The 27837-nt window shown below is 37.5% G+C and overlaps 1 protein-coding gene across 1 annotated transcript; it reads left to right on the top strand.

Annotated features, from left to right (window-relative positions):
- The first annotated feature begins 65 nt into the window (after positions 1–65).
- LOC145990970 (uncharacterized) lies at positions 66–27837 on the top strand. Its single transcript, XM_083126565.1, has 4 exons — positions 66–399; positions 8025–8167; positions 11820–12027; positions 19078–27837. The coding sequence occupies exons 1-4, from the start codon at positions 230–232 to the stop codon at positions 21455–21457; spliced, it is 2901 nt and encodes a 966-aa protein (XP_082982691.1). The 5' UTR covers positions 66–229; the 3' UTR covers positions 21458–27837.

The following is a 27837-nucleotide window of genomic DNA, read 5'->3' as shown; positions in this document are numbered from 1 at the left end:
AAAAGAGGTCGGTGTGCCAAACGGTGTGCGATAAATGAGACACGCGACCGCGACGCAAAGGCAAACCCAAAGATTTGTGGGAAGCTAAGTAAAAGCCATGCGAGATGTTGTTGTTTTTTCTGATGCGCACATTCTATGTTTAATTTTGATTTTCTGAACAACTTGACAACCTTTTTAATTATGCAACCAATAAGTTTGAGACACTTAGTACAAGCATGATTGTAAAAGAATGTTGCCATTTGACTTAAATTTATTGAAGGACCTCGTGCTAGAACCATTATCATGTATAAAAGAGACTAGAACCTCATTACGCTTAGCACTCTATCCTTATCATTTTAACGATTTAAGTTCTGGCATTCGTGAAATTCTGAATGACAAGTTGAAGAAGTACGACAGGAGGTAAGTTGAATTTTGTGTGTTGTGAAAGACATCGAAGTGTGCGCGTTCACGTATCAATTTCAAATTTTCCACTTTTATTTAAATCTGTTTGAGCTACGTCAACAGGAACGGCTGTCTCACGGCCCAAGTTCCTTTTGTTTTATTGAGATTTCATCATTTTACGTATAATTTTTTTACTTATTTCGATTTACGTCTGTTAACAAATTGCAGAGTAGTTTTAACGATTTCTTATACGTTTGGTACCACTTTCATAGATCGGAGACAGATTAAAATCGCATATTTTGTGTTTCGCATGGTTCGTACTTACCAATTGTGTATTGCGGAACATAGTTCACGGTTCCATTATGCTTTTTACACGAAAACAAACGCAATTTTTCACATTGTGAGTGCTATTTTTTTTTTATTATTCCTTCCTTCGCTTCCGGAACACACAATATGGCGGGCACATCTTGACTCCCATTGTGAGTATGCAGTGTTTCAACCATCTTCACCGAAAAATACCTACTATCGTGTTCGTCACCGGTGGAAATTATACATTATGCACGTGTAGCTGACTGATAGCCCCACAAACCATTCATGGATAGCCCTACGAACCATTTCTGATAAGGTTAGGTTAGGTTATGTTAGGCAAGCATAGTAAAAAAAATGGGGGGGTTGAAACACTGACAGGGGCTTGCATCATCAAACGTATGCAGCATCCGGGGTAGTACTTTACTATACCGGAGACACCTATCAATGATTTATTTCGCAATTTTTTACATTGCTAATGGACTATTCTGCATTGCGCAACATTTCTTTAGGTGAAATAATGAATTTCTAACAAAAATAATATTTCTTACATTAACGAGTACTTACTGTTGTTCCTCATTTCCCACAAACCATCCACCATTGACGTTAGGCCAAAAATTCACCATAGCCCCACGAACCAACACAGGGGCGAGGTATGCCTACTAGGTTAGGTTAGGCCTGTTAGGTTAGGTTCCATTAGCACTACTTTCCCTCAATTTAGCATATACGGACAACATCGGCTTGTAGCCCGACCCTGTGGCCGAGTGGTTAGCACATCGCGCTGCGACGCCAAGGGTCCCGGGTTCGAATCCCGGTCGGGCTTGGTTGTTTGTGAATGTCCATTCATCAATTTCATAATTTCATCACTCATCCCCATCTTCGCAAATTAGCCAAGAGGCACAAAACGCGAAGTAAAATAAACTAAATCAAATCAAATCAAACATCGGCTTGTAGCAGCAGCAATAGCGTGTATTGTGCTCTCGTGCAGAAAGCAAATGGCAATAGCGCGTCGGAAATAGAAAATGATTTGCGTAAGTACTTTGTCCTGTAAATTTGAAGAAATCAGTCTCCGGTATAGTAAAGTGTTACTGCATCCTCCGGTATAGTAAAGTGTTACTGCATCTGGTTGTCGTAGGGCAACCAAATGAAAGCAATGGTAATTGTTCATCGGTCAGATATTTCACTTGAAAAATACATGATTTCCCGGTCAAATATATTCAACAATGAAAGAAAATACCTCGACGAACGTTGTAAACCTTGGAGAAACTCATTTCTTTAAGTAGTTTCTTGTGTAAAATTGAAGAAATGTGTCTCTGACGTATGAAACTGTTACCATTGTTAAACTTTCTGTCCGTATCCGGAAAATGCCTGAAGCTCTCTATTTATGTCACTTTCCATATTCCTGCTTACATATTCTGCATTGAGAAACATTGCTGAAGGTGGCATTTCACTTTTTTCCCTGAAATAATCTATATTTTTGACATATGAAGTAAGTTTTGTTAGTTTCTTTTTCCCTTCGTTAACACACTAAATGGAGTCACAGTTTCACTACCGTAGTCGGCATGCACCCCCACTCCACCCAAAAATACCTATGTAGCCCCACAAACCATTTCCAGTGAGGTTAGGTTAGGTTAGGTTGGGTCACGTTTAGGTTAGAATAGTTAAAAATTGGTTTAGAAAAAAAATTCGTAGCCCCACACACCATTCTCGCATAACCCTACAAACCATTGACACATAGCCCCACAAACCATTTGCGGAAACGTACCTTCTTCAGTTACAAAAACACGTGTTTGTGCCGGGATTACGGCATTACACACAGGCAACATCCGGCTGGAAGGAAATGGATGCAACAGCTTTCGTGCATCGGTCACACATTTACATCGAAAAATACATGATTTACCAGCAAAATTCAATGAACGATGCGAGAAAACACTTCCCCGAACTTCCACAAGGACGTAATCCCGGTCAGTGTTTCCAAACACGTGTTTTTGTAACTGAAGAAGGTACGTTTCCGCAAATGGTTTGTGGGGCTATGCGAGAATGGTGTGTGAGGCTACGCATTTTTTTTCTAAACCAATTTTTAACTATTCTAACCTAAACGTGACCCAACCTAACCTAACCTGGTGACAGTCTGTTATAAGGAAAGCACATTTCACTCGTCCATTTAGTCTTTTTTTACGTTCGTACTTACCTGTTATGCATTGCGAAACATTATTTAAGGTGGGATTTTGCTTCTTTCACTGAAATAATTGTAATTTTTCACATTACGAGTATTTATTGTTTGTTGCTTTTTCGCTTCTGTTACATGTAACATGGCAGGCAAATCTTGACTAGCGTTGTCTATCATCTGTGGGTATGCAGTGTTTCAAACCATCTTAACTGAAAAATTCCTACTTTCGTGTTAGTTTCTTTTTTCCGGGTTCCAAAATCCCACGAACCATGCATGGATAGCCCCCAACAAACCATTCACGGCAACGTTAGGTTAGGCAAACATAGTTAAAATTGTCATGTTCTGGGAAAACAATGGCATCGTTGGAAACACTGACCGGGGGTTACGTCATCAAACACATCGAACATTTGGTTCACGTAGTCGAAGGTAATGGAGGCGAGAGCTTTTGTGCATCGGAGAGACATTAATGTCGAAAAATACATGTTTTACTGGCCGAATAAATTGAACGAAGCGAGAAAACACTTCCACGACCTTTCAAAAGTATGCAGAAACTCAGTTCCGTAAGTACTTTCTCCTGTAAAATTGAAGAAATATGTTTTCCCTATAACAGACTGTTACCAAGGAATGCAATACCACTTCATACTTACGTCATGTGACATATTATCAGCACCCTTTGATATTGAAACATGTTGCGGTATTTTTCCAACCTCATATTGTGCAGAAATATTACTTGGGTAACAGTTTGATTTAGAGAAAACACATTTCTTCAATTTTACAGGTGAAAGTACTTACGGAACTGAGTTTCTGTAGACTTTTGAAAGGTCATGGAAGTGTTTTCTCCCTTCGTTCAGTTTATTCAGCCGGTAAATCATGTATTTTTCAACATTGTCTCTCCGATGCGCAAAAGCTCTTGCCTCCATTACCTTCGACTATGTGAACCAAATGTTCCTTGCGTTCGATAATGTAACCCCCGGTCAGTGTTTCCAACAATGCCATTGTTTTGCCATAATATAACAATTTTAACTGTTTGCCTAACCTAAGAGAACCTAACCTTGCCGTGCATGGTTCGTGGGGCTATTTTTGAATGGTTTGTGGGGCTATTCTTGCATGGTTTGTGGGGCTATTCTTGCATGGTTCGTGGGGTTTTCGAACCTGGAAAAAAATACAAAATCAGTAACACGAAAGTAGGAATTTTTCGTTGAAGAGTTGGAAACACTGCATACACACTGATGATAGACAACGCTAGTCAAGATTTGCCCGCCATAGTGTGTGTAACACAAGCGAAAGAGTAATTAACAATAATTACTCGATATGTGGAAAATTGAAGCTATTTTAGTGGAAAAACCAAAATCCCAGCTTAAAGAATGTTTCGGAATACGTAATAGGTAAGTAGAAATGTAAAAAATGATGAAATGAATGAGTGAAATGTGTTTTCCCTTATCAAACTGGTACCATTACTTGTCCATACGAAAATAAATGCATGCTGACGTAACTAAACAACAACTAAAGAATGCACACATACTTGTAGTAGGCCAGGATGTAGATCATGCACATGCAGTTTAAAATCTGTTGAAAATAGCTCAAAAGCTAGCTTCACCACCTGGTGCAAGTAGTCACTCCGAAATATTAAATAAAGTAATTTGGCCATTTTCCATGTAGGATGAAGTCTGAAGCATTAATTTTTACGTGCATTAATAATTAAAGTAAGTCTAAACCTCTTGTAGTTCAACTTTAGTTTTCATCTTAACCGGCCTTGTTGTATGGGTTTTTCATTGAACAAAAATATATATTTTCTTAATTTTGCAACTATACCTAAGTGTAGATTAAATAAATGTTATGAAAAATGGGGGGGGATGTCAACAAAAAGTCACTAAATTTTGAATTTGTTATTTTGGTAGACACCCTGTAATAACCCTAAATGCTTTCATGGTTAGGTTAGTTGGGTCAAGTTTAGTTCTCTTAGCATTAAAATAATATCTGTATGTGCTTTTGTAGTTAGGAGGTGGTAGTCTGTTCAATGCGTCAAGATTGCAATGTGATACAGTAATTAGGTTAAGTGGAGTATTGCGCAAGGTACATAACTTGTACTTTTTTTCAATGATAACTGTGCTGGTTAGTTGAAGGTTCCAAATTACTTCTACATTCATTCCCACTATTCTACGATGCCTGCATAAGGTAATTTTTAATTATATTTTTTCCCCAACTTAAATAACTTTTGTTTTCAAAACGCAAACAGTGCTCATTATTTTAAGTAAGGTTCAAAATTTTGTGTGACAATGATTGCCAAAATTCTACGATAATTAGTCTTCCTGCTAGGATTTGAAAAAAGTCATATAACAATCAGAACCGTTACCGGTTTAGGATATTCGCATTAACATTATTTCTGTAAATACTTTCAAACACCTGTAATTTGTTCAGCTATTCTCGCTCACTGCCTGGTGACAGTAGTCACACTCATTTTTAATTTAACATATCTTCTTAGCAGGGCTATTCCATAACATTTCAACAATGATTAATTTGTCGCCTCACCATTTTTAAAAATATTATAATTTAACTACACATTTCTTCATCTTTAAAGTGTTCAAAACAGACGTTGAAAATTTTTTATTAAAATTTCAATCTGCGGGAAACGTCTCAAATTTGTTTATTTTCTTATTTTTCACATTGGTACTTACGTATTCTGCATTGCTAAGAATTCTTGAAGGTGGGATTTTGCTTTTTTCACGAAAACAATTTCAATTTTCCACATATCGAGTAATTATTGTTCGTTAGTTTTTCGCTTGCGTTACACACAATATGGCGAGCGAATCTTGACTAGTGTTGTCTATGATCAGTTGGTATGCAGTGTTTCCAACCTTCTTCACCGAAAAATACCTACTTTCGTGTTACTGATTTCGTACTTTTTCTTGGTTCTAAAACCCCACGAACCATGCAAGTAGTCCCACACACCATTTGGGATAGCCCCACGATCCATGCACGGCAAGGTTAGGTTACATTATGTTAGGCAAACATAGTTAAAATTGTCATGTTCTTGGAAAAGAACTGCATGGTTGAAAACACTGACCGGGGGTTACATCATCAAACGCACGCAACATTTGGTTCACGTAGTGGAAGGACATAGAGGCAACAGCTTTGGTGCATCAGAGAGACATTAATCTTGAAAAACACATGATTTACCGGCCAAATAAATTAAACAATGGGAAAAAACACTTCCACGATCTTTCCAAAGTCTACAGAAACTCAGTTCGGTAAATACTTTCTCCAGTAAAATTGAAGAAATATGTTTCCCGGAGATCACAATTTTACCAAGCTCTCAAATTTAAAGAATCAATAGTTTGGAACATTGTATCCCCAAATGGGGGACGGAGGGAAAATATGAAATTGTCACCACAGTGACATCACTTGAGGCTCAACATATTCAAATTTTAGTGAAGGTGTTTTTCCGAATAAGAAAATTATTTAAAATTAACCTTTTGATTACCAAACCCATTTTGCCAGGTAAGCTGGCTGGTACTTGGCCAATTTAAGCAAAATGCAGTTTCATTTAGATGACTGTAGATCAGAGGCTAATTGCCCTAGACAGAGGTATGATATATCGTTATACACGGAATGAACCATACAATCGGACTATATAAAATTTATGCACATTGATTGTATATATGGATGTGGGGGGGGAGGGGGGGAAATCGGAAAATACCAAAATCTCAGGGAAAAAATGCCCCTCCACCTCTGGACAACACAGTACAGGACATTGTCAAAATACATATGGAAATGATCGCTGGCATGTCTGGAACAAGAAAATAATTGCACTAATATGATATGAACAATACAACACGACTTGTACCCCCAAAACGATATGTCTGTACCCCACTGAGCCATTCAGCAAAATGCGCAGTTACCTTGAAACGACTGTAGGTTCGAAGCTAATTGCCCTAGATGGACGAATCAAGTACCATTATACCCGAAATGAACATAGAATCAGACTATATAAAATGTAACCGGAAAATTCCAAAATTTCTGAAGAAAAATGCCCCTTGACAACAAAGTACAGAATATTGTCAAAATACACATGGAAATGATCGCTGGCATGTCTGGAACAAGAAAATAATTGCACTCTTTATCATACAAGCAATAGAACATGACTTGTACCCCCCAAACGATATGTCTATGCGCCACTGACTCAGTTTCAAAGGAAGCCGCCATTTCCCTCCCTTTTTATGAAAGAACAAGACGTGCAAGAGTTTACGGTGCAGAATATGTGTTAACAATAATATAAAAGAAGAAAGTCGCAATTCCAGAGAATAATAGCGACATTATGACATAAAAACTATGAACATGTCGAAATATCTCGATCGAGATATTTGGTACCCGACAAGAGATTAAATGTACCCAAAAATGGCCCAGTGTTCTAACTGTGGTGCAAATTTAATATTTTTTCTTCTTCCCCTATTTGGGGATACAGTGTCAAACTTGATTTTTTCAATTTTTGGTAGCTTATAGAGATAAGGGGGTCTCGAGCACATCATATTTTTAACAATTTTCGGACTTACCCGGCACCGTACAAACATAAGGTTAAGGTGTTTTGCCCCCTTCATGATTATATTGTGCCCCAAAGATGAGAAACTATGAAAATAAATCAGATTTGTTGTAGTACAGCATGGAAACTACTAATGTGGAAGCAAGAATGGTAATAAACAAAAAGAAAGAGCATTTTGAATTAAAGAACATGCCGCTGATTGAAAATGGATGCCAGATCCAAACACAAGCCTGAAAAAGAAAAAAATGTATCTGTTTTGAACACTTGAAAGATGTAGAAAGGAGTGGTTAAATTATTAACATTTTAAAAAATTCTGAGGTCAAAATGGTATTGAATGACCCAGCAGTAACTTAAGCCAATGAATATAATAAAATAAGGTAAAAGACAATGTTATGGTACGATTCAGGTAATTACTTTTGCTGGTGAAAATTGTCACAGCCATTTCATTCTGTGCTGCGAGTTTAGAAATACTGGTTTAATCAGAATCATAAGCACACCAAAGGGCAGAATATCATCATGCTGTCTCCTCTAGTAGTGACCCAACCACCTTAGCAATAGCAATAACCTTAATGTAATTATCATTGATATATTTGAAGCGACGAAATGCAATTGTTATCTTCTTTTCCACAGCCTTGAAGGTATTCTAGTTGGCTACTCAAATGTGAAGATTTTAAATGACCAGGGTAACATTTTTAGTGATTATTGCCAAATCTATATAGACATTGAAGCAGACTTCTTCATTTTTGCTCCAGAAGTAGGATCCAAACTTAAAGGTAGGTATTGTGGGTTATTTTTGATCCTCCCTTTGATTTTTTTCTGTGCTTTTGAATTTAAATAGTAAAAAACTTCGTATTTTTTATTTTTCTTTAGTACAGGCATGCTATTGTAATGTAAAAGACATGATTATAATGGATCAACCTGTGTAAGGTTTTTGTGTTAGTACCTGTATTTATATAGCATGGGTTATTTGTATTAGCATATTAATTAAATGCATAGTAATGATAATGTCCAGTGACCAGCAACCTTGATGTTTGCCCGACAGCGCAGTTTCCACTGGAGAAGACCTCGTTGCAGGTGTACAAGGGTTATATTATTCCACTCTTGTTGGGCTGCTTTCCAGAGGCCGGAAATCGTGCACACCTTACGAGAAGAAAGGCGGTGTTTCAGAAGCCCAAATGAGCAGTAGTCCATGGGACTGGCATCGGGACTGTTTGCAGGGGTGTTGGACTAAGGAAAAGCACGAATCCCGGTACTAGTTTCAATTTTCCCCTGTTACAAAAGCGTAGATGACTTTTAGTGCACTGACGAACGAAATTGTTCAAACCTTTCCACAATCGGTCAGATATATCCAAGCCTCGTCTATGGTGGCTACAAACTTCCACCGATCTCCAGCCAGGTGGTGCTCGTACAGCTTTCTACAGTTGGTTCTCCGTTCCACAACATGGCTGGCTTTCCGTGTGTGAACATTCGCCTTATGGACCACCTTGAGACGTAACTTTTGGTGAATGGCACTGTGGATGGTTGGGACACACAGAACCGGCTGGCCATAGCATGCTGTGTTGGTGGATTCTCAGACACCACCAGTGTCTTAATGCCATGCAACACCGGTAGTGTTAGCTTCACTGGGGTCCATTTGGGATGTGACTTTGTCGGTGAAACACAGTCTGGGGACGTCGTGCTGCATATCATCACACTATGGCATCCAAAGAGGAGTGTCCAACAGCAAATCCGTGTTCGTGGCATTGTTTAACTATGCTGGAACAACTGAAGTGTGCATCAGAAAGTACTACAATGTAACATTCCCAGAAGCGATTCACTTTCGGCACCATTACACTTCGACCAACACGACTACTTTGCCAGCCGACACAACACATACTACTGCCTCAATGGTGAAACTAACGTGTCTGCGCTGAGTTTGCTCTGTACCGTGCCCTTGCCATCTCTTCTATGTGGAAGCGTATCAGCCTCTGTACATCATTTTGTTCACTGTCTATTGTGGTGGCGATAGGGTGTGCCAAATACAATTTTTTGTGCAAAATTTTGATTTTCTTCTTTTTTTAAATTTATAAGTTTCAAGAAGAAGAATGAAGAGTGTGACTTGAAAAAGTATTGTCAGCTCAAGACATTGTTACATAAATTTATGTTAAAAAGAAATTGAAAGACAAGTTTGCAAACTTCTCCACCAAACATAATGACATCTTTACCAGTGGCCTTAAGGGTAAGGACAATTTCTCTGATCTGTTTGGCATTACAAATTTAGTTTTTATTTTATCCAGTGACAATGGCTATGCAGAAAGTTTTTTTTTCAAATAACAGGCAAGCTTTGCACAAAATTTGTGAGGTTATTCATTAAATTTATGATTGAGTGAAGATAGTAGAAGCAGTGGCAAATCGTGGAAGTAATGAAATGTAGTGAAACCACCATTTTACGTTTTTCAGGGAACCAAGGTGAAAGAACTTAAAATGCGGGAAAATTTTCTCTATTGGGACCATGAAGATTAAATGTATAATGCGGGAAAATGTAAAACCAGGGAACATATAATTGGAGTTCCACTGTATGTAATCCGAAGTGTTCAGCATACATATATTGGATGCGAAGAGGCATTGCAGAAAATGAGAAATAAAGTTATCATAGAGATGATGAAAAAAATCATGAAGCAAATGAAGTTCTTGTTTTACATGAAAGCAATAAAAGGTGCTAGAAGCATAGAAGAGTAGATGACATAACATGATTCTTCTTTTTGAAAAGTGAAATTGTTTAGTAGCAAAAATAGCGTTTTTTTTGTGTTTTTTTAATACACATTTGATGTGTTATAATCTTTCTTTATTGTTTAAAAGCATCAGTGACTATTCTTCCCAAGTCAGTACTGTTAATTTCAACTTTACTAATTTTCTGTGTTTCGCATTAGAGATTGATATTATGTTCATTTGTAAACAACTGTTGTCATTAATGTGAAAATATTCAGATGGTTAATGTGTATCTGATGCACATGATTTATTTTTTTTATCCACGATAATACAGTTTTGATAGGTGTTTAAGTTTCAGAAAATCTAACTCTTGTCCTCAATTACATGCAGTATGTTAGTTTATTTTATTCTTGAATTTGTTTCGTTATTGGTATTAGAAGATAATAATATAAAGTAGGGATGGACCAATATGAAAATGTGGCTGATGCTGATAAAGTAAATAATATACTGATAACCTATATTCTACCAATCCGGTGTAATATTCCAAATAGCTCATTGACCTTTATAAAAGTATGTACCAGACAAGCCAGGTTTTTGCAATGCATATTTAGATATTGCTTTTTAAAAATTGTACAGAATGAACATTATTTATCCATTATAAATTATAACAAAATTACGAAATATTGCACTAAATTTTAAAATTATTATATATACACATCAAATCAGTAAAATTATTTTTAATTTACCGATAAACCCATATCAGATGATACCGATAGAATACCGATTAATCTGTCCCCATCCCTAATATAAAGTATTGCTATGGTGTTATAAATTAAATCTCAAATAGGGGTCCACTCTGTATTGAGTACTCTGAAAAACTCTGTGAAATCGCAACGAATATACATTTAGATTTATGTGGGAACCCTGATGCTGGAAACGCAGTGATTGGATGCCATTATGTTGAACCTTGTTGAAACACTTTTATTTAAGTGAACCTGTCCAGTATCATGTTGGACATGTATGACACTCAGTGCAATCACATTTACATTCAACGAAAGAAATTTACATGTAGCGGTGGCTAACACTAACAGAAAGTAATTCAAAATTATCTGTGGAATGTAAAGTGATTAGATATTTTCCAATGTAATTTTTTCAAAATTTGAATTGCAAAACAATTTCTCTCAGTTTTCCTCAGGTGTTGCAATGTAGACTTGTTCCTGCTAGATGCACCTGGATGCAAGTCATAATAAAAGATGGCACATTTACTGTAATCCAATCATGTGCAAATGTAAGTTTGAATAGTATATGATTCACTATTAGAACCAACCAATTGTAATTTATTTACTTTGCAGATGGAATAAGTCCACTGAGCCCAAGTGTTAACTAACTTTGCATATATCTGATAATCATGCACTGTGAGCTACTCTGCAGCTACAATTTTCTTAGAACAAAGCCCTTAATATTTTCACACTTTTTCCTTACATGTATCTTAGAGGAGTACATCAGACAGGTTCAGTTTGATTGCTTTAGGATTTCAATACTTCCTTCTCATATATGTGTGTGTGTGTGTGTACATGGATACCCAGTCATTTATGAATATACTACAATATTTTGAACAGTTCTTAGGATGAGCACAATAACAAACCAACTTGAAGAGTACTGGAACCTTTCTCCCTTCCCCCCCAAAAGAAAACATTGTATATCTACATATATAAATTCAATTTTTTGTTGTTGCAGCTATTGTAAACAAGACAAGCCCTGATCATGTTGGTTGCTTGGCTAACAACCTGTTTAATATATCCATCCCACGGCCAACGCACATTGATGACCGTTCTCAGTGGATCGGAAACCTAGTTGAATTATCATCAGATATTACCTGTGTGGTGAAACAGCTAGATTTTAGTGGAAGCTTACCATACATTCAGGCAGAGATTCTGGAAGAAAGGTGAGTTATTGCGCTGTTAATGCATACAGTAAACTGTTGCGTCACTGTCAATATTTTTCTGTGCAAGAAACTCATTGGAATCACTTTTTAGGGGGAACTATAACAGAACATCATTGTAACATCTTGGATGTGTTTTAAAGTGACAGGCCCCCCGAAGAACATAAGCTTTCTTGTGAATTACATTCTACCTCATAATAAAGACAAAACTAATATCATGAGTTCATGATGGATGTGGTAAACGCAGTTTAAAATTACTTACATGAAATTTACAAATTTCGTATTTCCACGTTGCACAATTTAATAATCAAATCCTATTATTTTCGAAGATCCTCTGTCTTCATTCACTAAGGGTACGGCATCTGGAGCGGAGATGGTACCACGTCACTGCTTTGTTTGTTTCCTGGCGGCGGTAGTTGCAATTTCTCCCGTTTGGCGGCCCTGGTGTGTGTGTGTCCTGGTTTGTGTCGTCTGCTTCCTCTTGTGAGGTGGTGCTGCGGGGGGCTGGGTTGTTCTGCTCGTGTGGCTGGAGGGGGTCGAGTATGCGCATCTTTTCTATTTCTGTGCGATGCGGAAATACAAAATTTCTAAATTTCACATAAGTAATGTCATGAGTCTAATGAAAAAGCAATTTAGCTAATAACTTTGTCAATAATTTCGTACTATTGTGAATAAAATTAAATATATCAGAATCCATGGGTGGTAGAGTTACAAATGCTACCTGATTTTGTTTAGTACAGATTAGGCTATTAGCCTATAGTCATAAAAAAAAAATTCAAGTAAATGCTGAAGGTCCCGGGTTCGATCCCCAGCCGGTTCAAATCCGGGAACTTTTCTAACGATGGAAGCGGCCCCGGTGCCCACCCAGCATCGAATAACATGCTTACGGGGGGGAAACCCTGGGGGGTAAAGGCAGTCAGGGGCGTGATGCTGATCACATCACTCCCACTCACGACCGGATCAAGAAAGTGTGGGGCGTTACCCCCACACCCCCTATACGCCTTCATGGCGTAGTGCTAAGCACAGGGGAGCACTTTTTTTACTTTTTTTTTATCTTCTTCCACAGAGGTAACATTGTGATGTGAGGGTTTAAAACAACAATCCTTGTATGTACCCAAAAGTAACCAGAAGAAAGGATTTGGGCCATTCCATGTCTAATCAAAGTGCACACCATTTTCCCCAGAGCACTAGAAGAGACTAAAAATGCACAAATGAGAATCAGGCTGCAATACATAAGCACTTTAGATTGAAACCCACCTATTTCCAACAACTTTCCATTTTTCACTATGTGCACTAATTACAGAGTTGCCTATGGGACTGCACTTTTGAATCATCCTCTATTTATAATAACTGGGAATTTGCACATCATATTACTGTGTGTTAATTCAAACAATATTGTATTTCATTTCTGTTAGACTTTTACTTTTGAGTATTAGGAATTTGTCTTATCAAAATCTGTTATAATGCATTACCTAACCTAACCTAAATCTAACATAACTCCATATCCCATTGGCGTCCCATTTTAAAATTTTGTAGAGTTCTTGAGTAATGTTGTATATGTGACAAACAAGTTTTTGGAAAAAATTAAAAGACCTGTTTTAGAGAAAATGGTTACCAAATTTTTCTCTACATCGCCTTCAGTTGTTTTTTTGTTGTTTTTTTTTGCCCTGACATAGGCACAGGCCCGTAGCTAGAATTGATCTCCAGTGGGGGCTCACGGGTTATCAGGCGGCTTTGTAAACAAAGTTCATTTTTCAAAAGTTTAACAGTGTTAAATGAAGGTAAATTATTTGTGTGTGTGTGGGGGGAGTCATTAAGTTAATATAAAATTTAGAAATTTCACACAAATAGTACATTTTTCTGTAGGTTTCTTCTAAAACATCTCTTGAAGTGTTAATTGCTATTGACATCATCCCTTATTACATGCTACACACTACTTTTGATGATACAGATATTTATATGAAACAAAAAAATGCACAATATTCAATCATAGTGCCTACCATACATTCCACCCCAGCTGAAGGAATAAAACTTCCCTTCGTTCCCAAAACTTAGGAACTGTCGACGTTTGATGCATATATGGAAGGAATGTGGATGATGACGTCAAAGTCACAGATTTCTGTCTAAACAGGAGACCGCAACAGGGACAGCAAAGGTATGGATAAAGAAGCTCCTCTGTGAAAGAACGTTCTATAGTCTAGATAATCTTCTAAATACTTGCTGCTACTTCGACTTCAGCTCATAAACAAGATGAAGTTTATGTTCTGTGAATTTATCCTTCACCAAATTGTGAGCAAAATAATATCTGCTGTCTACACTTTCACTCTTCACTGCAAACAAATTATACAAAATAGTTTTACCTAATGTCAAGGGGGAGCTACGGCCCTGCTATGCAAGGACTTTCTAAACTCTATACAACCTACTAAATACAGGGTGTCTACAAATGATTGAAGCAGTTTCACGGTGTTACTGTACGTGTATTATTGAACATATTGTGAAGTAACTTTACTGTTTTGTAGAGAAACTCAAGTTTTGTGACACATTACATGTGTTCGATATGCCCCCTCTTCGTGATTCTGCAAACATAAACTTTATAATCAAGTTCTTCTAGATCACTCAGTAATGGAGTCACAAACACTAAATACTTCAAATAATCGCCACACAAAAAAGTCACCGTGAGGCATTGACAGCAGTTGTTGATCATCATTTCCACAACGACTGACCCATTGGTTTGATACTCTGATGGTTAAGATTTTGTGGACATCGTGATGGAACTGGGGCGGAGCACCATCCAACTGCTGGATAAAGTTCTCACTGTCTGTCTCCAACTGTGGCAGGAGCCAATTTTCTAACATGTCGAGATACCTGTATTCTGTAATGGTTGTTCGCTGAAGAAAAAGCGGCCGTAAACTCTAGATTTTGAGATGTCACAAAAAGATTGATTGATTTGGTGTTTAAATCCACTTTATGCACAGTAAGGCTAATCGGGACTGGACCTACAGTTTAAAGTGGGATGTGAACCACTGTGCCATGTGCCTCCACCAGATATCGAACCCAGGACCCCTTGATTACAAGGCGACGATGCTACCACTGCACCATCGGGAAGGCCCGATTGCAAAAAAAGCATTGAGTTCCGGAAAGTCACGAATATGCTCAAAGGTGCCACGGCGAACAGAAAACTCCCATAACTTGTAATGTGTCACAAAACTGCGAAGTTACTTCGTGATATGTTGAATAATACATGTATAGTAACAAGATGAAGGAATGTGAAACTGATCTTCGTTCTGTGTATTTGCCGTTTCATGACCACATAATATCTGCCGTCTGAATTTTCACTTGTCACTACAAACAAATTATACAATAGTTTTACCTAATGACCAGGTGCTAACGACAATGCAAGGGGGGCTGATGATGCCCCTGGCCCCTGCCTGGCTACTGGCCTGCATAGGCATGCTATATCTCATGTGAAAGAGTCCTTCAAGACCTTTCTAATGCTTGTATTGCCAATGTGGTACTTGTTGGGTTGCATACGGTAGTAGTCTCACTTTAAAACCACTGTGTGTCACAAGGTGGGAAGGCAGATTCGATACTTTAACTCAGAGGTCTATGATGCGCTCCTTCAAATAAGTGGCGACAATAAAACTGTCTAAATGGTCACGCTGGCCCCTGTGGCGGAGTGGTTAGCACATCGGGCTACGAAGCCAGGGGTCCCGGGTTTGAATCCTGGCTTGGGCATGGACGTTTATGATGTCTATTCATCAATTTCATCATATCATCACTCATCCCCATCTTCGCAAATTAGCCAAAAGTGGCACAAGAAGCGAAGTATCAAATCAGTGTATTGCAAACCAGTTGTGTGGCTTTACATACCTTTGTTCACTAGTTATCTGGTATGACTTTTTACTCCACATAATGTAATGAGCAAATGTCTTCAAAACACTAATCTGCTATGTGTTAGATGCTGTTGGATGATTTCTTGCAAACATATCAGCGCTTTTTCAAAGTTTCTTAGACGCCACTTGGCAGCCTGGCAGGGCCTCCCCCCTCCATTCGTGGAGGTGTCGGGGCAGACGACCTGAGTGTCCCAGTTGATGAGAAATAATTGGCTTCGAATTTAGATATAGATGATCCAAAGATAGGCAACACTACAGGGCCAAAATCGAAAGAAAAAGAGTTTCAGTATGATGAAACTGTTGAAGATCGGAGCGGCATCCGTCGCCACCGCCCAGGGCAGTAAAATGACTAGCGCCGGCCCTGGTAATACATAATGATAATGTTGGTGTTAACTCGTTAGGCATACTTTATTCTTCTTCTCTGTCACAGGTAGAAATTCAGGTAGTTGTATAAGGTCAAAGAGGGGGAAATTTAGCATCAATTTAGATTTCAGGATGTTCAACACCACCCTGATGGCATAGTGGTAACTTTGTCACCTTGCACTCAAGGGGTCACTGGTTCTATTCCCAGTCGTAGCACATTGTACAGTGGTTCAGGTCTCACTTTAAACGGTAGGTCCAGGCCCGATTAGCCTATCTGTGTATAAAGTGGACTTAAAACAACACTTGAAACCACCCTGACGGAAGAGTGGGTTGATTTCCTGATCATCAGATGTGAATATTTCTTAGCTATTGAGTGTGGAGATTTTTTTTTCAGGGATTATCAACTCTGAACATCACCTCTTGCTGTTATGTTTGGCACAGACTGTGTGCTGCCCTTTCGCAATTAACATATTTTGGACCACATGGGCACCTGATGATGCTGTAATCTGGCAGACTGCACTTGCCACAAATGGCAGTAGTGGCTTTGAAGGAAAGCTGAGTCTGTGGGTGCCTTTAAAGCACCGTGTAGGGTGCGGGCTATAGGCCAGTCATTGTTGCTGTAATATCCACTGCACACTTTACCTAGGACATTGGTCACACCAAGAGTAAGGGTGAGAGAAGCACTTGCAACAAGTTCTCTTAGACTTTTTGGTCTTAGTGTCCTGCTGCTGCACAGACTTTCTTAGTGTCCTGCACTGCTGCACAGACTTTCTTCCTCAGATGCCAGTGGTGTATTACTTTAGAACTGTTCAGTTGACAGTGTCGTTCTTAGTTTTAAAATGTTGTTCATCGGATGATCTGTGGTTGTTTATACAAGAAGACCACTGTTGCATAGTTGTTCAATGTCAGGACATCACTACTAGCAAGACAATGAAGTTGCTTCTTAGTAAGGAATGATGACTGGTCCTTAAACGTAGCCGCTACACTTTTAATAGTGCAATCTGAAGCATCTTTATTTTCATTTGTTTCCTCTTGGTTATTAACAAGATATAATGTGTCACAGAAGGAACATTACTAGTCTTCCATAAAATGCAGGCTCAAGGGCCTTGTATGTATTGTGCTCCCTATTTGAATTAAGTTTTGTATCCATACAAAAGAAAATATGTAAAATTCAGGTTCAAAAAAAAAAAAAAAATCACCTTGACATGTGCCAAGGAAGGCCTACCCCCAAAATTGAAGGCTACACAAGCCAAATACCCCTGCAGCCAACACTCACTGGCATTTGAAACTACCACCTGAGGATAAAAGTTGTTTATTGAGGTTGTTCCTGTAGTAGACCCCTTAGGTATAGGATGGCATCTGAAATGGATGTGAATGATGAAATGACAGAAAAAAATATTATACAGTTTTCTGTGAAAAATGCATTCGTGCAGAAAAGAAACCCACTTCCGCCAGTTATTCATTGATAGAATTTTCTGTGTGGAGTAAAGTGATAATGTTAAGCATTAAAAAATATCTCAATGAATTAGGCTTCATGATGCAGAAAACATGATGTAAATATCTCTTACAGTTTTAATGTTACAGGCAACCAAAGTTCTGGTTGTGCAACTTTTGAAACACACTGTAGATGATTAGTGTATGTGAAGATGAATGAAATGAAAACTGAAAGATGCCTTCCCTACTATGACACCAGGGGTCCCGGGTCCCGGGTTCGAATCCTGCTCTGGCATGGTTGTTTTTGAATGTCCATTCATCATTTCATCACTCATCCCCATCTTTGCAAATTAGCCAAGAGGCACAAAACTCGAAGTAAAATAAAATTAATCAATCAATCAAATCAACCTTCCCTACTAAGGCCCTCATCCTAACAAGGTGGACTTAAAGATGATTTTAATACTAGTGTACTGTTTGATATTACTTTTATAAATGTAGACCTCATGAAAAACAATATGGTGGGTGGAAAGTCTCTTTATACCTAGTTATAGTTCTTTTTGTTTTATTACTGTTATGAATCAAGAATACTTGTAACAACATTCGTCTGTTGAGTATTGGCATTTTCACACTTCTTCCACAAGACCCTATACAGCATTGCCAGGTGTGGTAAGATCCGTGCACCTTGGAGGCTAAGGCAAAGGAGCCAGACTGGGTTGACCCACGTCCAATCCAGTAATTCAGAAAAAAATCATCCAGACATGTGCGGACACTGTGTGATGTGTTGGTGCACCATCTTGAAACCATACCGTGTCAGCAATTGTCCTATCGTGTGAGCTTAGAAAGGTACCAGTCCTTGATCTTGCTGAGATAACTGTTTTGATTGACAGGCCCTTCGAAGAAATAAGAACCAATCAGGTGTTTCGCGGTCATGTGTGCCCAAACCATGACATGAGTGAGGATTTTCTTGGGCCAACACATTCCACATATACATAGATCGCATCACAAAGAAGCAAAGATAATCACTTTACGAATTTCATGAAAAAATGTTGTTTTTTCATCATACAAACTGAAGCTAGTATGTGTAAAGAGACTTTCCAGCCATGCTGTGTTCCCTGATGATGCCACCACATATTTCTAACGTAATTGTCATTTGCCCATTTACTATCAGTGCAAAGAGTGGTTTTAGTTCAACAATGGAAAAGTTAATCACAATTGTTCGAATTGTTTGCCTTACTGGAAATTACTGCTCGATATTGTATGAAACCCTGTTGATGTACAATGTGATTTGAGGTGTCTTTGTGGTGAATGCTCTTATTTAATTTTGCTGTACAGTAAATAATTTTTATATGGATTTATATTTCAGTGTGGAACACACTGCTTCTGTGGTGGAGGGAAGTGAAGACTTTGACAGTGGCATTGGTGGATTTGTAAGCAGTGAGATGGAGTATACTGAAAGTGAAAAGAAGACAAAGAAGAAGAAGAGGAAAAGGGAGACTGCTGAAGATGAGTCAGCAGCACATGTGCAAAATGATTTGTCAAAGACTGAGGTAAGCCCAAAGAAGAAGAAGAAAAGTAGAAAGCTCTATTCAGCACAGCAAGAAACATGGGATGTGTACAGCGGTGATGGTGAAGTGGTAAATGTGTTTCCAGGTGAAAGTGGGGAAAATGTGGGTGATACAACAGGTGGGGATGAAATGTTAAATTTGAATATTCGAGATGCAGAACAGCACGATGAAAGCTGTGGAAAAAAGAAGAGGAAGGGTAAAAAGAGCAAGGATGTAAGTAACGAAGAGAATCCAAATCTTCAAAGTCATGAAGACAGTCATGAGAAGGAGGAAGATGTAGAAGACAGGCATGAGAGAAAGAAGAAGAAGAAACGTAAAGACAAGAGGCAATCACAAGTTAATCAAAGTAGTTCAGGGCTGGTTCCTGCAGAACTCGGAGTTGATGAAGATTCTGAAGATAATGCGTTAGAGGGGCAACGCAGCAAAGGCAAGACAGGATCTACCTTCGAGTCTGTAAATCTTGGTGAGCAGAGAAGCACAGATTTTGAGGCAACGAATGTTTCTCCTAAGGAGAAAAGACTGAAGCATTCCAAGAATGTGCATGAGGTGGGCGATAAAGCTGTCAGAAAGCTGATAGAAAGTGAAGAAAGTGAACACCAGGATGGTGCTCTTCCTGGAATAGGAACTTTTGCAGGTAGTAGCACCTCTCAGCATGGTGTTGGGAGAAATAAAATAAAGGGGGGAAAGAAGAAAAAGTCCGGCAAAGATGAAAGTTCTAGCGTTTACTCAACAGAACATGTAAGGAGTAAGGAAATGAAGAGTAAAAGAGACAGGGGTGTTAGTAACGAGAAACCTGAAGAATTTGAGTTTGTGAAACAAAATATTGTGGAAGATGCACTAAGGAAAAGTCTAGGCTATGGTGTTACCGATGAAGCAGAAAAGGAGTTGAAGGGAAAGAAAGGCAAGAAAAAGAAGCATATGGACAAAAATAGTAGTGAGAAGATTCCAGAACTAGGTGATGATGCACAGAAACTTCTTGCAGAAACACTCAAAAATCTTCAAAGCCCTAGTAATGATGATGATAGTATAACAAGTGAAGCTATGGGAGGAACGCAAGGTAAGAAGAAGAAACATAAAAATAAGAAGCATTCAGAAAATGTTAGTGAAAGTTCTACAGTGGAAAATCCTACACAACAAAGAAGTAATGATTATTATAGTGAACACAAACAGAGTGCTTTCGAAGAGAGACTCCGCGAGAATGCTGGAAGCGATGAGACAAAAAAGAATCATAAAGCAAAGAAAAAGAAACATTCCAAGAATTTAGACAGTGAGGGAAGCAATGATGATGAGACAAAGATGATACGAACCAATGAGAGTCATTTGAAACAGAAGAAGAAAAAGATTAAACAGAGTGAAGATGTCGGTAGTGAGAAGAGTCCCGAATTAAATGCTCTTAAGCAAAAACTTCTTGCTGAAACACTCAAAAGTCTTGAAAGCCCTAGAAATAATGATGGTGTTGAAACAAGTGAAGATTTAGGAGGAAGGCAAGTTAAGAAGAAGAAGCATAAAGACAAGACTCACTCGAAAGTTATTAATGAAGGTCAGCTTTCTGGAGTGGCCCAAGAAGTTGGTGTTAAGCAACATTCACCAAAGGAGAAACATAGCAAAAGCGCATCAAATACGGTGAGTGATTATGTAAATCTACATAGTGAGTCAGTTGAAAACAGCAACATCAGAAAGAACAATCATAAAGCAAAAAAAATGAAGCATTCAGAGGACTTAGACATTGCAGGAGACAAAGAAGAAACTCCAGTAACTGCAGGAACCAAACACCAAGTTGAACAGAAGAGTGAGTCGGAAGCAGCTTCTAAACATGGATTCGGGAAAGAGGATGATGAAATGAAGGGTGCAAAGAAGAAAAAGTCAAAGGAAATGAAAAGTTCTGATCAGCCGGATGTCCCTCATGGAAGTGAGCAGTCTTCAAAGAAGAAGAAGCGGAAGTTGAAGGAGAGTCGGGAGAACTACAATAGTGATGATGAGTACAGTCAAAGTGCAGAGGGAACACGTGAAGTGCACAAACAAAAGAAGTATAGTGGTGTTGCTGTTGGTAGTTTTGTAGAGGAAAATGGGAAAAGGAAGTTGAAAGAGGCTGATCAGGGTGGACAAAGTCACCAAAATCTAATTGAAAATTACTTGAACTTTTGGAATAAAAAGAAGGTGTCACCTATTGATCATTAGAGAAAATACCACTTTTTGTTTGATTGAATTGTTAAAATTTATGAATCTACCCACAAAAGAAAAAACATGCTCTAATTATTATCTACAGTTCAAAACATTGGAACCTCCTTGTGATAGTGTAAAAGAAAATGGCATGATTGAGGCTTCCCCAGCCCCTCCTTCCCTCCCCGTTGGATACTTTACTTTTAGTGTAAGTAGGTTACTTACAAAGTCCAGGTACCAGTGCATCAGCAAACCAATGAGCATTATAAAACAAAGCTAATATTACATTTTTTCAACTGTCTTCTTACAAGTGTGGCACAACAGATGTGGTTCAGTATTTCCATGCATGAAAAAAGAATTTGAAAAATACTTGAATGTTGTATAGTTGATAAAGAAAATTTATTTTCTTGTTCCTTTTACATCTTGAATAGCTGATCATTGGTAATATACTACATATTATTGATTTAACTAAATTTTTAAGTTTACATTATGCAACTGCATTATAATTAGCAAACAGAATGCATATTCTAAAAGAAAATATTTGCATCATATTGGTGAGGAAAATATGTTATATGTTTTAATCAAATTGCAAATTTAAAACACATTTATTTTTATTGACCTTTCATTTTGTCACAACTGAAATATCTATTTTAGCTGTTTTAATAAATGCATTTTGCAATAAGCAGTAACACTTAGTGTGACTTTCCTGTATGTACTTTTACATAAAAACTAAGAGCACTGGTTTTACACTTTCTTTTAGCATTCTTCTCTGGGGAAGAATCAATGTGTGATTTTGGATCTTTTGTTTCTGCAGATGTATGTTTAGACTTGTGTTCAGTCTTCTGGGCTTTCATTGTTGTTGTGCATCTTTTCACTAACAGGCTTTCTTGAATTCTCAACCATTTCTGAGAAAGAACGCTTCAGAGTTTCAAAACTTTCTAAGCTCTCCTGATGAGGTGAAGATATTGCCTCACCGCCAGGTGGACCTGTGGTAGTGTATCAGTTTTGCATGTTGTTTGTTCTGAGCTCAATTCCCATTAGCTTTTTTCATTAACTCAAGAAACTGTTTATTACATCGTATTTAATAATTTATTGAAATGAAATTTTATTGATTTTTTTTTTCAGAAAATACTTTGTATTTTTTAAATTTTATGTATGAAAATGATTTTTCACAATACCTTTTTCAATGTTCTCATCATTTTACAAACATTTGCATATTAAATTATCCACATGTTATATTCGACAAAATAGTATGTGTATCGAAAGGTATACATTTTCCCTTTCAAGTAAATAATCAAAGAACAAAACACAAGAATACTCTTTACACTCTGCTTTTATTGATATTTTTTGTACAGAATCCAAAGTGATAATTATCATAATAGCATGGAAAACAAAATATTTCTTGACAATTCGCAAAGCAAAATAAAAGAGGAATTTTCGAAATTAATAAAATGCAATAAATAGTTGCTTGAGTTATGAAAAAGAGCAGGGACAATTAAACAGGAATTGAACCAAGAACCATTGGCACGCGAAGCTGATACGTTACCACCGAAGACCACTTGGCAGTTGGCCAATTTCTTAGGCTCATGAGGAGAGCTTGGTAAGCTTCGAAACTTTGAAGTGCTTTCTCGCAGAAATGGCTGGCTAGTGCACACTAACTAGTACCTTGGCATATCAATATCTATATTGTATCCTACCTAGTATAGTCAGTATATAACTGCCCAAGAAGTAGTATTAGATCTGCCTGAATTGTTGTTACTTTTTCCATTGGGCAGTTGTTGTTTTTTTTCTTTAATCCTTGTTTTCCTTACTCAGTTTGAGTATTTGCAAAGCTGCCTTGTGTGCTATGAATTTGCCAGATAACTTCACAAAGCCTGATTGCTTCATCTTTAAGCCCTTCTCTCTATTATCAGTTTCAATATTTTTTCACAAAGCCATTGTTGCTCTTGATGATCCTTCCTTTAGCCTATGATCTCATCTTTGGGATTCTGGCTACAAAATGACATGCTGTTCTTCTGTTATGTTTTTGAGCACTCCATGCCCAGTTCGAGAACTCCTTTACATTACCTCCAACAAAAGGGACGAACAAGAAATATCTTGTATATTTTGACATAATTGTTTTCAAATGCTTGATATCATTTAACAAATTTATCAAGAAGTGCCAAATTTGATTCTTTATAAGAATGAAATCATCTCCATGAGACCAGAAACAATGTACACTGATGTGTGTAGATAAGATTTTAGTGTGGCTATTTAGAAAAAGTCTGTAAATCCAATTACTTGGAATTACTAGCAGGAAAAAAATGGTGTTCTGCAGCTGTTATTGTCATAATTATGTGCAGTTGTGCTGCTTTGTGAAAGACAAGTGATGTATGTTGCCAAGATTTAGAAATCTTGCAACTTTAAAATTACTATGTAAGAGAAGTGTATAAAAATTGAAGATGATGGAATATTTTGCTTACATATAGTCATATAGTTTACTTTCTTTTTAGATTTTTTTGTAAAATATTTTAGTGAATAATGTGAATTATTATTATTTTGAAGTGTTGTTCTGCTTGGCAAAGTGTTCTGTTGTATTGTTGAAGTTCAGATTGAGACAGAAATAAATTTTCAAGATAGTGAAGCAAGTATTAAAATGTTTTAAAATATACACATTATTTATGCATTCAATGACATTTTCTATGTTGGATTTTTTCATCTGGGTTCAAGTCCCAGTGCAAAGTACATTCATTGATTTAATACCTAGATTGCCCAATCTTATGGAGGCCCTAAATCAACTTAACACTATTAATCAGGGTTGCTACTCGTCTGGGTAACCTGGAAAACAGGGAAATGTCTGGGAGTTTTGCAGATTGTTTGGAATTTACGTGCATTTTGGAGTCTGCAAATGAAAAAGTTGCAAAATGAACGAGCAGTTCACTTCCCCTTCTGGATTTGGTTCTTGTGATTCCACTCCCAAAAAGGATTCATTTGAGAAACTTGTTTCTTTCGTTCTTGTGATTCTCAGTCTTGTGTAAAATTATGGTTTTTATGTAATAAATTTTCACTTTTATAATACTAGATATTAGAAAGAATATCAAAGTAAAACTTGCAGTCTAGATATCTGATTGGTAACTAAAGTACATTGACAATATGATCATAATTATCGGAAAGGTTAGTGAAGATGAGGTTATCGTCTATTATTTTATAGATCTTAGTCTTGTTGGCATTTCCTATAGAATTCTGATATGCAACAAAAATTTCTCCAGATGCTGTGTACTTATAAATGTAAGCAAAAAAGCAGCATTTTCTACGACAGTATAAATCTGCCAGAAGATGAAAAGTTGTGTGTGGTTTATGAACTTTTTCTGTTTTTGTATTGTGGATCTGTTATGGTGAAATATGTACCTCTGTTACCTTAGCCTGAAGGCTAGATGCACATGATTGTAGCACCCAATACATTTTATGCCTATTGCAATTTTACATTTTACTCTTCGAATTTTCACATGTTCTTGTGTGTAGAATGAAATTTGCTAAAAAAAAAAAGTTGTGAAAGTGAATATTCATAATAATTAACGGATTATATATTTAATTGAAAAACACAAGGTTCTAAACCAGAAACTATGATGATAAACATGTCTGAAAAAATTTCATTTTTGGACTGGAAATCCTGAAAATGTCGGGGAATTTCATAATCAAAAAATCATAGCAACCCTGATTAATACATCGAGAAATTCTTCCAGTCTTTGTTAAAGCTGAGAAAATGTAATGCTCCCTAGAAAATGCATTGGTCTTGTTTACATCTGAAATGTAGAAGCACATATAATTTACAAAGCAGTGTCTTTCTAATTCAAAACAGAAAACCCGTTTCACATTGATACACACACAATTTGCTCTACTGACTAATAGGCCTAATGTATATTTATCCATAAGTAGATTACTATAAAATAATTTTCCGAGGATCCAATATAGAGGAAGTATTAAACATTCTGTCGTGGGTACCATTTTATTACGAGGGAGACTCAAGGCCTTAAATATTTTGTATCTTGCATACCTTACATCATTTTTATGCTTCAGTCACCATGACATGCAAAACAAATGTTCCAGAACTTAGGAAATGTATGAATACATGTAGAAAAAGTATTTTGGTTGTGAGCGTAGCCACTTGTAGGGTGCGTCATCTTTTCATTGACTTGGATCCCAGCACCTCTTTGAGTGCTCCAAAGACATTAAAATCGCTGGTGGGTGAGCATTGTCATGTAAACACCTTTACTCAGATGTTTGGACCGGATTGCAGGATGCTGTGGTTCTTGATACCTCCGTGAATTGCACAGGTGACTGTTTCCCTCTCAGTATGTAGTGTTCCCAATGGTCCATTGTTCATCGCAAATGACTCGGCATAACCTTTCCCGCTTATGGTTGTGTGCAGAATTATTTTGCTTTTGCCAAGCAGCTATTGTGCCATTCCTTGCTCACTTACATAGGTTTCCTCTCAAGTGACGGCTCTTCCTAGAAAGCAATTACATTCAGCTGCAAAGGCCTGCACAAATTCCATGCAGGCATCAACCTGTTGATCTTTCAATTGTACAATTGGCCATCATGGCACCCACCTTGCAGAAACTTTCTGGGACTGCAGACATCGTGGACAATGTGCCATGCTGATCCATGACTCGTAACCATGTAGGCAGCTATTTCATCCACTCTTACATGCTGGTTTTCCTTCACCAGGGCTTCAATTGCTGAAATGGCCTTTGGCATCCTAGTTGATGTGACTACCCTGAAGACGGAGGCAGAATCAGCCTCCGAAACGTTGGTAATTTTTAAAAATAACACACTGGTTAAAAGTCCAAAACTAAGAATGAATAAATCACCACTCATCAGCTACAAAGAAGAATGTCATATTGTGTGGCTAGTAATACATTTTAATTATTATTTTATTTTTCCTTATCTTTTCTTTCATTCAAAGTACCATAAATATCAGAACGTTCCTTCATTTTGTGATGAACTTATTTCAATAACATTGAACATTAGTGTCGCCATCTTAAATGGAATACTGTTGCCATATTCAGAAACTGCAGAATTTAAGCTTTACAACAATATATGTAACATGATAGGGTTCCGTAATCATGAAAAATCAATGCAAGTGTGTCAAAATCATGGAAGAACCCTTACAGTTTCATGTTGTCTGTCTGAATTAATCTGTGCATTATATGCCACAGTTTTTGAGGGCAAAAATTTTGGAAAAAAGTGCACATTATATATGAGTAAATACTAGGGATGGGCCGATATGAAATTTTGGCCGATACCGATAAAGTACCGATATGAAATTCACCGATACCGATAACCGATCCGATATAAAATTAGAAATGGTCCATGAAGAACCTGAAATGTTCATTGATCTCCTTAATAAATATGTGTTTCAAGGTGACTGCAGTGCAAAAGAAGTTTAATATTTAGACAATTACTTTTTTAAAAAGTAGGGCATCGAGATTATCCATAAAAATTACAACAAAATGGCAGAATTTTGCACTAAATTATAAGATATTTATCGATATATCGGATTGGTAAAATAATCAGTAATTTTACCGATACACCGATATGCCTATATCGGCTGATACCGATAGAGTACCGATTAATCGGTCCCATCCCTAGTAAATACAGTAGTAAGTTTTTGTGGTATAATGCTTAATATGGACACGTACCTGATGGTTCAAGAGTCCAGAACATTTGTATGGAGACAGTCATTTTTGTAGCACAGCCGGATTCTGCACCATGTTCTGGCTCACTTCATATCGCAAGTGTGTCATTACCTGATAAGACCTTTGCCTGATGGTGGATTGGATAAGGTTCTGAAGATTACCCAGCTCCCTTAGCTTGGCCTCCAAGAAGTCCTGACCTCACCTCTGGGAGTTCATCGATGACAGTCAGAAATAAACTGAATTGCACAGCGCAAGAGTTATGAGCAACTATGGAAGAGGTCTTCACACACGTGATCCAGGATTTCTCGGTAAAACATCTGCCAGAACATGGCACAGCATTCGGCTGTTCTACGAAAATGACTGTCTCCATACCGATGTTCCCGACTCTTAAACCATCAGGTATGTATCCATATCAAGCATTCAACCGTAACCATCATAATGTCTAAAATAAAAGGGGGTATGCCCATTTTGTGACCACCCTGGTCATTGTGTGTTCATTGTCATGAACTGATGTAAACATTTTTTGTAAAATAATTACCTATGTTGACATCATCCTGTGAGGAAATGTCCAAGGAACCCAACTGTTGTCAGAACTATGAGGTTGTTATAAAAGAAAAACAGTTAAGTGAGGTTTGAATGAAAGTACAAAAGTGATAAAATTGTGGTGTCCCAAAATTCCAAGTTGTTCGCTTCTTTTTCTCATTGCCTGTTGTTATTCTA

The sequence above is a fragment of the Lepisma saccharinum genome, chromosome 8 (assembly GCF_977018435.1).
Source record: "Lepisma saccharinum chromosome 8, izLepSacc3.1, whole genome shotgun sequence".
Classification (NCBI taxonomy): Eukaryota; Metazoa; Arthropoda; class Insecta; order Zygentoma; family Lepismatidae; genus Lepisma; species Lepisma saccharinum.
This window is presented reverse-complemented; position numbering and strand designations above follow the sequence as displayed.

Bases quoted from the DNA above. Each gene is read 5' to 3' on its own strand.
- LOC145990970 (XM_083126565.1), top strand. From the start codon at position 230: ATGTTGCCATTTGACTTAAATTTATTGAAGGACCTCGTGCTAGAACCA. The intron at 8,168-11,819 runs GTAGGTATTGTG...TTGTTGTTGCAG, and splicing joins AGTAGGATCCAAACTTAAAG to CTATTGTAAACAAGACAAGC. The intron at 12,028-19,077 runs GTGAGTTATTGC...TTTATATTTCAG, and splicing joins GCAGAGATTCTGGAAGAAAG to TGTGGAACACACTGCTTCTG.